Source organism: Lithobates pipiens, unplaced genomic scaffold (genome assembly GCF_037356315.1).
Source record: "Lithobates pipiens isolate NorthernLeopardFrog02 unplaced genomic scaffold, aLitPip1_a1.2 Scaffold_10, whole genome shotgun sequence".
Classification (NCBI taxonomy): domain Eukaryota; kingdom Metazoa; phylum Chordata; class Amphibia; order Anura; family Ranidae; genus Lithobates; species Lithobates pipiens.
The window spans coordinates 216,225,322-216,239,522 of record NW_027507686.1 but is presented as its reverse complement, the minus strand read 5'-3'; the positions used below and the strand labels follow the sequence as shown (position 1 = coordinate 216,239,522).

General features: G+C 41.3%; 1 protein-coding gene across 11 annotated transcripts in view; it reads right to left on the bottom strand.

The window, feature by feature from the left end:
• Positions 1–1,137: 1,137 nt before the first annotated feature.
• The window catches only part of CELF1 (CUGBP Elav-like family member 1), a 73,995-nt gene continuing 60,931 nt past the window's right edge, over positions 1,138–14,201 (bottom strand). For all 11 annotated transcript variants that reach the window (XM_077460975.1, XM_077460973.1, XM_077460974.1 and 8 more), the window contains 3 exons: positions 13,792–13,935; positions 9,234–9,400; positions 1,138–4,093 (listed from right to left, as the gene is read on the bottom strand). In XM_077460975.1, the coding sequence (XP_077317101.1) occupies positions 9,273–9,400; positions 13,792–13,935 (272 nt within the window). In that variant the 3' untranslated portion in view covers positions 1,138–4,093; positions 9,234–9,272. The remainder of the gene's footprint in view (positions 4,094–9,233; positions 9,401–13,791; positions 13,936–14,201) is intronic.

Genomic DNA, 14,201 nt, shown 5'->3' with positions numbered 1-14,201 from the left:
TGATTATGTACACATCAAATAATAAAAAATGTTATCTGCTCAGGTATTAGAATACCTGTTTAGTCTAACAGAGAATTACTTGCCTTATTAGAGGAACGGTCTGACGAAGCTGCTCCTCTTCACCAGTTTGCTGCTGCTCCTTTGCTGATATCATGCTAAGTGTGAAGGAGAGAGGCCACTGCTAGACAGCGAGGAATAAGGCAAGTATTCCGCTCTTAAAGTGGAAATCCACCCAAAAGGGGAAGTTCCGCTTGTTTGCACCCCCTCCTTCCACTTTTGGGGGAGGGGGCAGGTATATGGTTTTGACAGCCCCCTTCCTTCTCCTGCAGTCGTCTGGAACACATTACAGGTCCCAGAAGTCTACGGGACTATAAACAAGGTGCATCGTGGCTTGTGCAGTAGGAAACCAACTGTAAAGCTGGAAGGCTTCACTTCTTGCTTTCATTACTTGCTATGCCGGAGCCTGCACCTGAAGCCGATGGAACAATCGGTCCGGTTGAGGATACAGCAAGTCACCAGCTACAGTATTTTTGATGTTGACTTCATTTTTTGGGAGGAGCATGGAGCTCCTCTTTAATCCCCCCAAACAAGCACTAGAGCAGGGGTCTCAAACTGGCAGCCCTCCAGCTGTTGCAAAACTACAAGTCCCGTGAGGCATTGCAAGGCTGACAGTTACCAGCATGACTCCCACAGGCAGAGGCATGATGGGATTTGTAGTTTCGCAGCAGCTGGAGGGCCGCCAGTATGAGACCCCTGCACTAGAGCCTTGCTATTAGAGGAAAGGGGGGTAGCTACCAAAAGGGCCCGTCTTCACAGGATTTGGGCTTGTTTCGATGCTATCAGTTTAGGAGGCTTCGGAGATCATTCAGAATGGACAGGTGCAGCTCACTTGCAGTTGTAGACCTGTCCTGCATATGGCCTGCTTCAAGCGGGATTTGAATGCTTTGAAACTTGTATAGTGGTACAAAACCCACCTAAAGCAACCAAACATCTGTCTATAGAGACCCAAATGGAATTTTAAAAGCTGGCCAGAGGTTGGCTTTAACAGTAACCAGGGTGGATGTTTTTTATTGCCTCATGAATATCAGGTCACTTGGGGTTTTATCGTCATGTTGTGAAATAAAACGGACCACACTGTCTTCTCAAACAGTTTAATAGCAAACAAACAAAGGAAGGTACCACACTTTTTGTATACAAAATGACTTCTAGTCAGAACTGTGTATGTTGGTGTAATGTTTGTGCACAATTAAAACATCAGTAAATATCGGGAGAAAGGGGAGGGGTGTTGAAATTAAATTTTACAAAGGGTTAATTCATTTAACACAGACACACTTGTTTCAAACTTAAACAGAAATTCATTTTAATCCACAAACTCAGCGATCAGCTATGCAGTAGTGGTTACCTTTTTTTTTTTTTTTATCTTCTTAAACCATTAAAGAAAATTCATATTTTCTACATTTTACAACACAATTTCACACAGAAACAAAAAAACAAAAACAACTAAATTTTTGCTTTGCAAATCAGAAAAAAACAAAACAAAACTTAATTCAAGACAATTAAGAAAAGCATCTGTGAGGAAGGGATAGTGGAGATTTCATGAGTCCTGTTACGGCAGCACAGAAGGACATCTTGGTCATATAGTGGCAACATTTTTTTTTTTCGACTTCACATTGTGAAATAAATCACTTTACATTGTTTTCTAGTAGAAAAAAGGCAAAAAACTGTACAAAATCCTAGTGTTAACTACAATCAGTTTGTACCAATAAAAAAGCCCACAGGTTTGTCTCCAAAAGATTTTTTTTTTCTTTTTTTTTCCGTTTTTTGCAACTTTATATAGAATTATTCACAAAAAGCAGGCAGATATTATTAGGAAGGCAGAGGTAACATTATGACAATGCATAAAATCACCACAGAACTTTGTTGTTTTTTAAAAGTAGTCAGAAGAAAGCCTTTTTTTTTGGCATTTATTTCGATCCAGAGATTATACTTCTCAGGTGTTTTTGATTCTGTAGTAAGCACTTCACCAATGAGATAGGTTGTGAGGAAGAGAAGGAGTTATGACCTTCTGTGTCGGCTTATGCATTGTGAGCAGCCCTGCGCAGAGTTGTGCGTTAGACTGGACTGGTGCCAATTCCTGCCTCATAGAATAAAATAAAGTAAACGAGAGGAGCTTGAATTGAAGCTCAAGGGCACAAAACCAAAAATTGGGTTATACCCTGTGGACATAGAAGCACCGAAGGAATTCTGGTTTACCAAAGCACTGCTCCTCGTGAGATGGGACGACTATTCGTTTCCCAGAATGCTTTGAGGATAGTGACAACACCCGACTCAGGACTGTAGCAGAAACTGGAGTGGCCATTGGAAACACACATGGCTACATTTATAAAGTGTCTGAAAGTGATGCGAGGTTTCTACACCAGAGTTCCCAGCTCTGCCCACCCCCCCAACATCCATTTTTCTTTTAGCCTTCAGAGAATTTTGCAAGAAAAGTGAAATTTCACCTGCTGAGGCAGCAAAATAAAAAATTGTGCTGTGGGTAAGAGTTGGGAACTCTAATGGGGTTACCTCCCCTTAAGAAACACAGGAAGCCAGTGGGGTGGGTTATGTCCACCAATGTCCACGCAAAACTGAAATAAGGGTTTTGTATGGACTGACTCTTAATACCAGTGTGGCTTAAGCAGATCACTTTACAAGAGTTTTTTTCTTTTTTTATATCCCCTTTACTTTTCTTTAGAGGATGTTGGACTACGTATGAAAAATGGAGCACTGAATTAGTTGTCGCCCATAACTAAATAAGGTTCTTCCTGCTGAAGGCAACAGACTATTTCTCCTCCAATTTTTGCATACGAGACCTTTAGTCAGCCCTCACTAAATATACAACAGCCTGTAAGTCAAGCTCTTCTAAGGTAACCATCATACTGGGGCTTCTGGTAAGACCTCTGAAGGTCACCAGTTAATCATTATGGTGCCAACCAAAACATGCTGTGCTGTTATACAGCACAGCTACCCTGCATGTCGGGGCAGGAATCTCCAGTACAGCCTGAACACACAAGCCCAGATAACTTATAACTGCACATCTAGTCAACACACACACACAAAAAATTAAAAAGGACAACGCTAAACAGTTTAGTTTAAAATGATGTTTACAGCCCCGCTTTGTACTTTTTAACCTCTAAAACACAAAATCTATTGGCTCAGTAACTGTCCCTAAGAGGGGCATACTGCATGTATTAAACTGAGCATAGATGAGTAACAGAAATGTACAGGACAAGGCAAAGTAGTTCTTTTTTGGCACAGTTTAAAGAGAAAAACAAAAGCGGTCACATTTTGCTATATAGAGTAAGTAGAACATCCCCAAAGGGGAAAATAAAAAATAGTAGGCAGATAGAAGCATAAGTTCTGGTATGCTTGCAGGTGCTGTGAAGGGGGCACATAATACAAAGTTACCACACTCCATATTTAAAAAAAAAAAAAAGCTTTTTTTTTGTATCTGTAAACAGCAAAATGTGACTCTTTTGGAGAGATTCCAATTAGGTACAAGGTTTGGTTAAAAAATAAAATAACACAAAGAAGCCCCCTAAGCTCAAGTAGAGAGGACATACAGATTGAATTTTGGTTGGTACAAACAAACAAAAAAATAAAAGACGAATATTAAACAGTGTGCCAGTTAGGCCTGCTCAAAAGATTATTAGGTACAAAGTATCATCCCAAAATTAAGTGGTTATTTTATGAATTTCTAGAAAAATAGATTTATATATATTTTTTTTTAATAATCAAATGCAAGATTTTGTTTTTTGTTTTTTTGTTTTTTTAAATATTGTGTCCCTCTTCGCAGTCTTTGAAGCAAAGCCAATTTGGCAACACGCAAGAAAAAACATAAAAAAAAGAGAAAAAAAAGAAAGAAAGAAAAAAAAAAAAAAAACACAACATGGTAAAATATACACATTAGCATCAAAAAAAAAGGTCAACACAAGTTCAGAGGTGAGAGTTCAAGCATCAAAGAAGCTGAAGAAACAAGGATTTGGACGATGTACTTGAACGCCACACCGACATGCTTTAGAGGCACAATGATGGACAAATGGCAGGAAGGGATCTAGAAAACAAAAACAAACCAGAGAAACAGGGAGAAGCACTGAGTTACACAACGCAATACATCAAATCACAGAGAAAAACAAAAAAAACAAACAAAAAAAACAAAAAAGACACAGCTAGGCACAATGGCCTAGCTCAATACAGACATGCAGAGACACCGAGGACCAAGGTTACTAGCATGGTGGATCTCGGCATCTTGAAGGGAAACAACATGATGTGACACGCATGTACACACGACTGTGATAGGATTTGGGAAGGGACACAACACCCAACAGACATAAATTAGAGACTAGAATCACCATGCAAAAGGGATCCCAACAGAAAAAAAGTTAGCCCAGCAACCCACATGGACACAAATGGGACAGGAGCGGTGGTGTGAAGACCGACGAAAACCCAAACCACTCCATGTAAACACTGGGGTTTTGTTTTTTATGATTACATTTACTAGCACCTCCGAAACAATGGTGACATCTAGGCTCTATGAATGGCACAAACAGTTTCTGAAAGCTAACTGAGATGACTTTAAATTGTAACCCCATTTTATAGACCTCTTTGCAGGAAGTCCCACAAAGTTCATCGTTGACTAAGTCAAGGATAAAAATTCCCATTTTCAAAGAGTATTTGCTAATGTATAGCAAAAAGCAAATGTTATGTTGCAACTTCTGAAACGGTCAGATATTGTTTCGTTGCTCCAGCTGCAGGTTTCTTTTGCTTCCAACCAAGCAGTTTCTGAAAAAAGGTGCAGGATATTCCCTAACAAGCATCACCGAGACAGAATTGTGCCTTTCCCTACCAGTTTATGATTGGCTGACTCGAGAAAAGGTTACAGATAAGTGAGAGGTAACTAGATCACTCAATCACACATACAGTGAGCAAAGGCTCTTTAGTGGAAGCTTTCCAGGCAATAGACTGCACTCTTCAAAAGATAACTTGCCAGAAAGCAAGAGAAATTTGCAAATGCCTTAAAAGACCATTTGACTCTGCTCTTCAGACTTCTTCTACATAACAGGCTTCCATCATTAATCTAGCTTTCCACATTCAAGCTTAGCGTTGACTGGAGCAAAAATAAAAAATAAAATCCTACTGAATCTCTTAAGTTAACAAGTGTCACTAGTTTGTTGCAAGACAATCTAAAACCTATGTGCATATTTCAGAGGTGTAAGGGAACTAATTTTCCCCACAATCTTAGGGACTTCAATGCCAATGGAGTCAGTACTGCAAATGGGAACGTGAGATAACTACACTGTTCTTGGTTCTAGAAAATTGATAAAGTTGGTGAAAACCAATACTAGTGCAAACCTCAAACACTGACAACAGTTATTGAAAAACTCCATGCCATCCTATTTTGTTCTTTATTTTCTACCTCTACTATTCATTAATATGGCTATAAGTTACAGCCATTTTCCCACGTTGCTAAGACAATTAAAAGGACACCTAGACCTCAAGCCAAAAGGAATGTGAACATTGAGTAAACCACCCAGAAACTTTAATGTGACTGCTTACGATTGGGTCACCAACAAATGGATGATATTCAGCTATAAGGGTTAAAAACTGCCAGATCTGCCAGTCTTAAAAAGTCTACACATCAGCACATTTAAATTGGGACAATTTCTGTTAAAGCGGAGTTCCACCCAAAAATGGAACTTTCGCTTTAAGTACTGGTGACCCCCTGGCATATTTTCTGGGGGTGGGGGGGTGCCCAGTTTTGACAGGCACCCAGCTCCCAATTCCTCCGCTGGCGACAGAAGTTCACCTCTCCCCTCTCCCTGAAATCTTTTGGGACACGTCACAGGTCCCAGAAGATTGCCCGGCCATTCACAGCATGGGTCGTGCATGCGCAGTGTGCGTCTGGCTGTGAAGCCACAGCAGAGCGCCCAGTTACATTGCTGACGCAGCAGAGTGGAGGGGGAGATGAGCGAGGCTTCACGCGCCCGCATCGCTGGACTGTGGGACAGGGGAGTGTTTATATACAATTTTTGTAGCTGCTGACTTTTAAATGGGTGGAAGTCCGCTTTAAATACCTCAAAGCAGCACATATGTAAAACATGGGGCTTTATCGGTAAACATTTAGCCTCATTCAGACAGGTACTTAGAGGTGGTGAATAAGCACCTTGTTTATGTGGCTTCAGATGCCAGGTGTCGAATCGAGATGCATCTGACAGACATGTTGCGGGTGAAGGGTCGCAAATGCAGACAGTCTGCTGTGTTCGTGCAGCCCACTGCATCCCCATAGACATCAATGGACTGCCCGCACACATGGTGGCCAAAGCCGCATAAACAAGGCATTCATTCACAGACTATCAGTGTCAGCACCCATTTGAATGAGGCCTTGCCAGCACAGAACAAGCTGCATATACAGAACCATCATTAACTACATCACAGAGGTTAAAATGCCTTTTCAATCTCAAATGCTCATTTGGACTATGAGCAGCTCTTCCACAAATTACTCCAAGAACATAGGCATGCTTCCTCTTGAAAACCGGCAATAAAAACTTTTCTGTCCTTCCGATTAGGGTTGGAAACCGTAATCTCAAGGTTTGACAACTACAAAGTACCACCAGCAGCAATGATTAAACAAGGCGAAGTCGCAGCTATCAGTAGAACCAGTCAAGCTCTGTGCTATGGTGTGAACGGGCCCCTACAACACAGAGTTTAAAATAATGGTTCTGCCCATTTCACATCTATGTAACAAGGAATCCGTTCATGCCTCAGATGCAGGCAGTGTCATTAGTACACACTGAACTGGACTCACAAGCGAGGGATGGACGAGAACCCCATTACGGTACCCACCGCTCCGTTCCTTCCAACCCTTAAAAAAGAAAGCATTTGCTATATAGACAGAAGTTCTGAAAAAGCAGAGTTCAGTAGCCTGCAGGCAAATTGTAAGCTGAGATGTGAATTTCAATACTGACAAATCAGGAGACTTCTTTTCACATTTAAAACCCAGACTCTTCTGCTGGGCAGGATTTTTTTTGTCCATCCCCACACACTGTAAGATGCCTTATAAACATGATGCAGAGTTACTTTGTATAAAACATAAAATAAAATCACCGTCTTTCCAAATTCTACAAAATCTCTTCCCATTGAAATAATTTAGGCAATAAATATTGCTCACTCATCCGAGCTGTATAAAACCTCTATAAAAATATAGAAATGTCATTCTAACAGGCTTGTTTTCCTTCAATCATCTTTTTTTTTCAGTTTGATTATTTTTTTATACACTTGTATAAAAGATCATATCAGGAGCCTGGAAGCCTCAATACGTTTCACATTATACCAAATCAAAAACTTTGAAAACACTTTTTTCTCTGAGTATACAATATTCAAGTTTTAGCAGTTCTTCAGCACGTATGTCAAGATACATGTATGTAGGTATGCACAAAAAGTACATACACACACAGGCACGTGAAATACTCTATTCTACACGCAACACCAGACACCAGTCCGTGAACTCTTGAGAGAACCCTTTTTATGTCAATGCCATGCCCACTTGCCATGAAGAGTGGTAAAGTTACCAGTAAACATTTTTAAGTCTGGTGAGAGACCAGATTGATTGTTCTAGAAGTTTTTTGTTTTTTTTAAAGTACACATATTGTGCTTATGGTTGCCAGAAATGCTATTTAAAAATTGAGCATGTACAGAAAACAGATATTACGTGTACTTTGACAGTCTAAAGTGCTAATAGGTATACATCGTGAATATATCACTTTTCTCTGCCTGTCCCAGCTCTATGGATTCTTCACACACTGCCTTGTGGCCACTTTCTATACCAAATCAGATGGAATTTGTAGCAAAGGGCTTACCGTGATCCACCAAGCAGTTCAGTAAATTAAAGAACATTGCTGGTGGAAGGTGGTAAGCACTTCAAAACTTACGAATACAATATTTATATTTATTGTGTAGCCAAGTGCTGGGCTAGGGCTAATAAGGGACTAATAGTAATTTAAAAAAGATGCAAGACATGAAAAATCCAAGCTCCATTATCAAGATGATATTTCTGATCCATTATTAGAATCTCTACATACATTTTTCTGAATATGACCCATAGCTCTATTATATTTTACTTAAACCAAAATGACACATGGGTTTAGTGAGACTTTAACCACCCAAGAGCCGGTGTTGACAGGCTTTGGGATTGTGCTGATGGAACAGTTTGAGACACTCTCAGAATTCAGTGAACGGTACACTTGACCTGCAATTTTTCATTCCAATAAATGTGTTTGGGAATATGAAACTCCAAACTGATCAATGGGAATGAAAGTACGCTGAATCAATTTATAAAGAGCAGATTACAGAGATTAAGTAATGTCTTAAATTGCCAGCGTGTGGATAGGCCAAGGACAGAAAAGGATGTGGTTTTGTAGGAGATTAAAGCAACCGACCTCTTTTCAGTGGTGAGACTAAATTCCTGAAAGCCAAAATCGGATGCAAGTCACCGACGGCTACTGATCATTGCTCTTCAATAAAAAATAAATTAAAAAAACACCTGTCTGAAGGTCTATTTTAAGCAGCTAAAAGGGCAACCTTATTTGTGCTTTACGTACATTTTTATGAACAGCCAGCAGCTAAAAAAAAAAAAAAAAAGCAGGATAATACAGAAAAACTCCAACAAAAGGAGCCATTGTTGTACCACAAGACAGACCTGGGGAGGGGAGAGGTACATAAGTGAGTGACCCTCAGGGTCAGAGTGCATGCAGTTGAAATGCAGCAGAATGGCAAGTGGAGCATTGAGCAGACAGGCTATATTAATGCCAGAAAAAGCAGGCGCTCGTCTCTCCTTTTTCAAGGCTTCTGGTGCTGGTACTTGTCATACATCTGTACAAACACAGCAAAAGTCCAAACAATAATATAAAAAAAAAAAAAAAAAAAAAAAAATCACTGATATGGCACCTAAACTCCAAAACAAAACACTTGAAACAAGTAGTACGAGCCATTCTTCCATACGAAGCAAAAAAAAAAAAAAAAAAAAATCACAACAAAATGTTGTACCCAGAGTCTTTTAGGAGGGAAAGAGGCTTCTGGCTTTTAGTACATGGAGATGCTTCGGGGCTGCTGAGAGAGACAGCAGAGTCTGTATGTTCTCACTAAGTGCTCTCCTCCAGCCATAAAATCCTGGTTTGGCCTTTCCATCCCACACTTACCAGAACATCCTTCTCGCTCACTTCCCAGGGCAGTACAGTTCAGTATGGTTTGCTGTCATTCTTGGAGCGTTTAAGCTGGACCTTCAGACGTTTCATTCCGATCTGAAAGCCATTCATGGACTGGATAGCAGCCTGAGCGGAAACTGGATTGTCATAACTCACGAAACCTGCCACACACACAAGCATGTTGGTTATTCGAAAAGGCAAAAACACCCAAATGGCATAATTATTAAGACAAAATGTGTAAAGCACAGTAACACATAACTGAAGGAAAGGTTCAATCTAGACACTTAGATCGAAAACATTTTCCTAATGAATACAAAAAAAAAAAAAAAAAGTTTTAGATCAGTCACATATAATATCCTGTGTATTGCTGTAGATTTTGTCTAATTGAAAAGTATGCACAGCTTATGTACGAAAACATAGCTAGGGTATTCAGCTACAGCAAGCAAAAATCCTCATTTGCTTTGAAAGGAAGCAAGCCTGATTGGCTGACACTGTCAAAAGCTTCATTTATGGTCCAGTATCTGTTTGTGCTCATAAATGAGCACAATAACTTTGTATGTATAGCATATAGAGTAAAAAAAAAAACTATTTGAAGATGCACTGAATAAACCTAAACGAGTTTGTAAATCCAACAGTCATTTTCCTGATATGTGCCATGTTATTGCATGAAGAATATCTTGTTTTCTGCGTATTGCTTCCTTTGAATGAAATTTCTGGTGTTTCTGCCAGTCCCTCTGCTTTCCTATTAAAAGCGGACCACACACCATGGTCAGTTCTATAGCTGTGCTGGGAACTCACCGTGCTCTCCTCCAATGACTACGCCATCAAGAACACAGCACCACTCTTTCTGGTCTCTGCCTCACTTCCTGGACCAATGTGATGATGTCACCGACTCGTCAGGGACCACTTAGAAATGATGTGGCTCCAGCCTCAATTTGAGGATTGAATTTGACCTCCAACAACCATTTTACAATCTGCTCCATGTCCTCCGTACCCCATGTGACTCTGGCACATGGGGTACCAGCAGAATGAGTACATGGAGCAGAATGTAGAATGGTTGTTGGTGGTAGAATTCAAATTGAGGCTGGAGCCACATAAATCACACCTAGTTGCTGGTTGCCAAGGTTTCTCTGACTAGGTAGAGTCCAGGAAGAGCAGTGCTGTAGATTGTATGTGATCTTAAAGCGGAGGTCCACCCTAAAATGGACCTCCGCTCATCGGAATCCCCCCCCTCCGGCGCCACAATTGGCACCTTTCAGGGGGGAGGGGGGTGCAGTTACCTGGATAATCCAGGTAACTGCACCCACTTCCGGGATAGCTGTCTGCGGAAAGGGGCGTAGATTACGCCCCTTTCCGCAACTGCCCGCCCCTTTGCGCAAGTGCCCCACTGCCTGCTGGGAAACACACAGTTCCCAGAGGCAGCGGGGACCGTCCGGATTGCGCCGCGCGGCTCGCGCATGCGCAGTAGGGAACCGGGAAATGAAGCCGAAAGGCTCCATTTCCTGATTCCCATACCCAAGATGGCGGCGGCAGGACCCGACAGACGACCTAGCGATCGGCTTCGGGTGCCGACATCGCGGGCGCGCTGGACAGGTAAGTGTCACTATTTTAAAAGTCAGCAGCTGCAGTATTTGTAGCTGCTGGCTTTAAAAAAAAAAAAAAAAAAACGCGGAGTCCCGGTGGACTCCCGCTTTAAGGGGACCAAGGCTCTTAATTTGATGTGCACTGGATTGAGTGTACATGACAATGCGAGTTTATTTTATGCTTTAATAAAGAGATATGTTTTATGGAAGCACAATGATGGTTTTAGGTTTGCTTTGAGCTACTAACTGGGGGGAAGTGGAGGCAGCTGGAGATGACAGCCATTACTCCCAAAGGGGATATAAAGCTGCAAGTTGACCCTAAGGTCCAAAGTCCTGAGATAATAGGCTTTAATTATCACATTTGTAAGGATCCCATGGTATATCATTCCTTAAAAGGGAAGGCCGACATTGACCAAATTTACACTACAATGCCAAAAGTATTGGGACGTCTGCCTTTACATGAACTTTAATGGCATCCCAGTCTTCGTCTGTAGAGTTCAATACTGAATTGGCCCACCCTTTGCCGGTATAACAGATTCAACTCTTCTGGGAAGACGGTCCACAAGGTTTAGACGTGTGTCTATGGGAATGTTTTACCATTCTACAAGAAGCGCATTTGTGAGGTCAGACACTGATGTGGACAAGAAGGCCTGGCTCACTGTCTCCACTCTAATTTATCCCAAAGGTGTTCTATCAGGTTGAAGTCAGGCCAGTCAAGTTCCTTCACCCCAAAACATGCTCATCCACACTATATTGCCAAAAGTGTTGGGCCACCCCTCCAAATCATCAGCTGAAGTCATGTGGCAACTTTTCTGGGTTTTGACTGGAGGTTAGTGATCATAGCAGAAGTTCAGTGTAAGAAATACACAGGAGAAAATGCATGTTGAGGAGTGCGGGGATTCTATTGACATCACGACGCCACCCACTGAGCCCTGGAAAACAGACCCACCTACAAAATCTGCAGTTTTTCGGGTCTTATAGCAGACAGAAGGGAACATTTGACAGATAAGTATACATGCAGGAGGCACGTATATCCTTCTAGATAACCAATATTGCACTAGTTTAGAAAGGATGAGAGTGTGTTTAAGGAAACAGCATTTATTTACATTTTATGAAATTGTATGAAAAAAAAAAAAAAAGGGTACATTTTTTATTTACTAATATTTTTATATATATTTTCCTGCACCCAGGTTATTTAATTTCAGATTTGGCGCGTTTCATGTGGGGGAAGGCATTTTATGTGGAGATTAGACTTTGTGCAGCACTGCACTTTTATTGAATACATTAACTGGTGGTGTGGGGACATGACAAATGCTGTCAACAGCAGTTAATACACAGATTGAAAAAGACTGGTGGGGGGGGGGGGGGGGGGGAGGGGGGGTAAGTGCAGGAGTATTATACAGTTTAAAAGATGAGCTTCAGTCTGGACATTTTTTTTCCCCCCCCAAATACTGTATATGCTTGGCTTTTAATAGGACGATGTTGGCACCCTGAGCCGATTCTTCAATCGGCTTCTGGTGCGGGCGCTGACATCTTAACTAAGGGAAACGATCAGTGAAGCCCTCACAGCTGGTTTCCTACTGTGCATGTCAAGTTGCACTGCCCTTTCTGAATGGTCTCACTCATCTTCTGGGACCCATGCGTGTCCCAGAAAGCAGCTGGGGGGGCGTTTGCATTTAGGTAGGGACCGGACATACTTGGAGATCGCAGTGGTGATCTTACCTGGAAGTGGAAGCAAGTAGCTTGTCGAAACCAGGTACCCACTACCCCCCCCCCCCCCCAAAAAAAAGTGTCGAATGTGGTAGTAGGGGGGAGGGTGTGAACACGCAGAGCTTGCCCTTTTAGGTGGAGCTCTGCTTTAACTCAGGTGAACAGATTGCCAAGAATGGCACATTAATTCTGTGGAGAAATTAATAATTTCTCAAGCTCTTGGTGGATATCAGGGTGTTTGTTGGTGGTATTCATAGTTTATTTTAACAAATGTTGATTTACTAAAACTGGTGCACACAGAACCTGGTCCACTGTGCATAGTAAACCATCAAGCTTTATTGTCAAAGCTCAAGGCTGGGTTCACACTGGTACGTCACGACTGTAATCCTACTTTGCCCTGCGACATTGGTCCTACTTTCATCCGACTTGAATGAACATAAGATTTAACTCAGACTGAGATCGTCTGACTTGTTCTTTAACCAATCAAAACAATCCTAGTGCGACAAATTCCTTTTACTGCTGCAATCACTTTTTCGGATGTCACAAGTCACATGGTTAGGACAAGGATCCGACTTCAAATTATATTTAGGGGGCTGAAGTAGAAGACAAACCAAAGTAGTGCAGGAACCTTTTTCAAAGTCGGATCAGTTAAGACCGCTCTTTATAAGGAACCATTCATTTACAGATGTCATACGGCACGTGCTCCCAAAGTCAGAGCGCGTATGTCATACCAGGGTGAACCCGGCCTAACCTAACTGAACTAGCTGAAGTTAACAGCTGATTGGTTATTATGCACAGCAGCACCAGATTCTGTGCGCTGAAAAAGCCCCCCCTCGGCATACACACACATATATATATATATATATATATATATATATATATATATATATTTATTTATTTGTTCTGTTGGAGGTTTTTCCCTCAAATTTAGTCCTGAAGACAAACAGGGAGTAAAAGGAAAACTTTACAAAAATACATCCTATCAGGAAGCTGTCTGTAATAGAAGATATCCCCCTCCCCTCTTGGAGTGAGTTTCTTATCACTTTTAGTCCTGGTTACAATGGCCATAAGGGACAAATCGAAAGGGTTGCCCCCTCCACTTCCTAATGGGGGTGGCAGCATGAAAAACCTGACAGGTTCTTACCCTTCCCCAAAAATGTTGGCTATAGATGCAGTACAAGGTTGAAGAGATTTTAAACCTGAAAAAGGGTCAAAATAAATGGTGACTGACTATTACTTCATGATCGCTGAAAACTTACCAAAACATTTGCTGAGGTTCGTTTGTTTATCAATGAAAACTTTGGCGGACACAACATTTCCAAATGGCATAAACATCTGCAGGATGTCTTGGTCACCAAACTCTTGGGGCAGGTGGTATATGAAGAGGTTTGCACCCTCTGGACCTAAGTGAAGAGTAAAAAGTAAAACACAGAACACAGAGTTTATTAAAAAAAAAAAAAAAAAAAAAAAATCAAGAGAGTTGGTTAATAACAAGCAGCACAAGAGCACCTGTTGTATTCAAATACTTTTTCCTAACCCAAATGCAGTAGTGCTTTCCCAAAGTCATGCTTAGGTATTGCTCCTTCATGACTTGTTTGGTAGGTACAAGCTTCCAAGATGGCCATGCTTATTCTTCTTCACCAATGGATCACTGATGTGGAAGCAGATG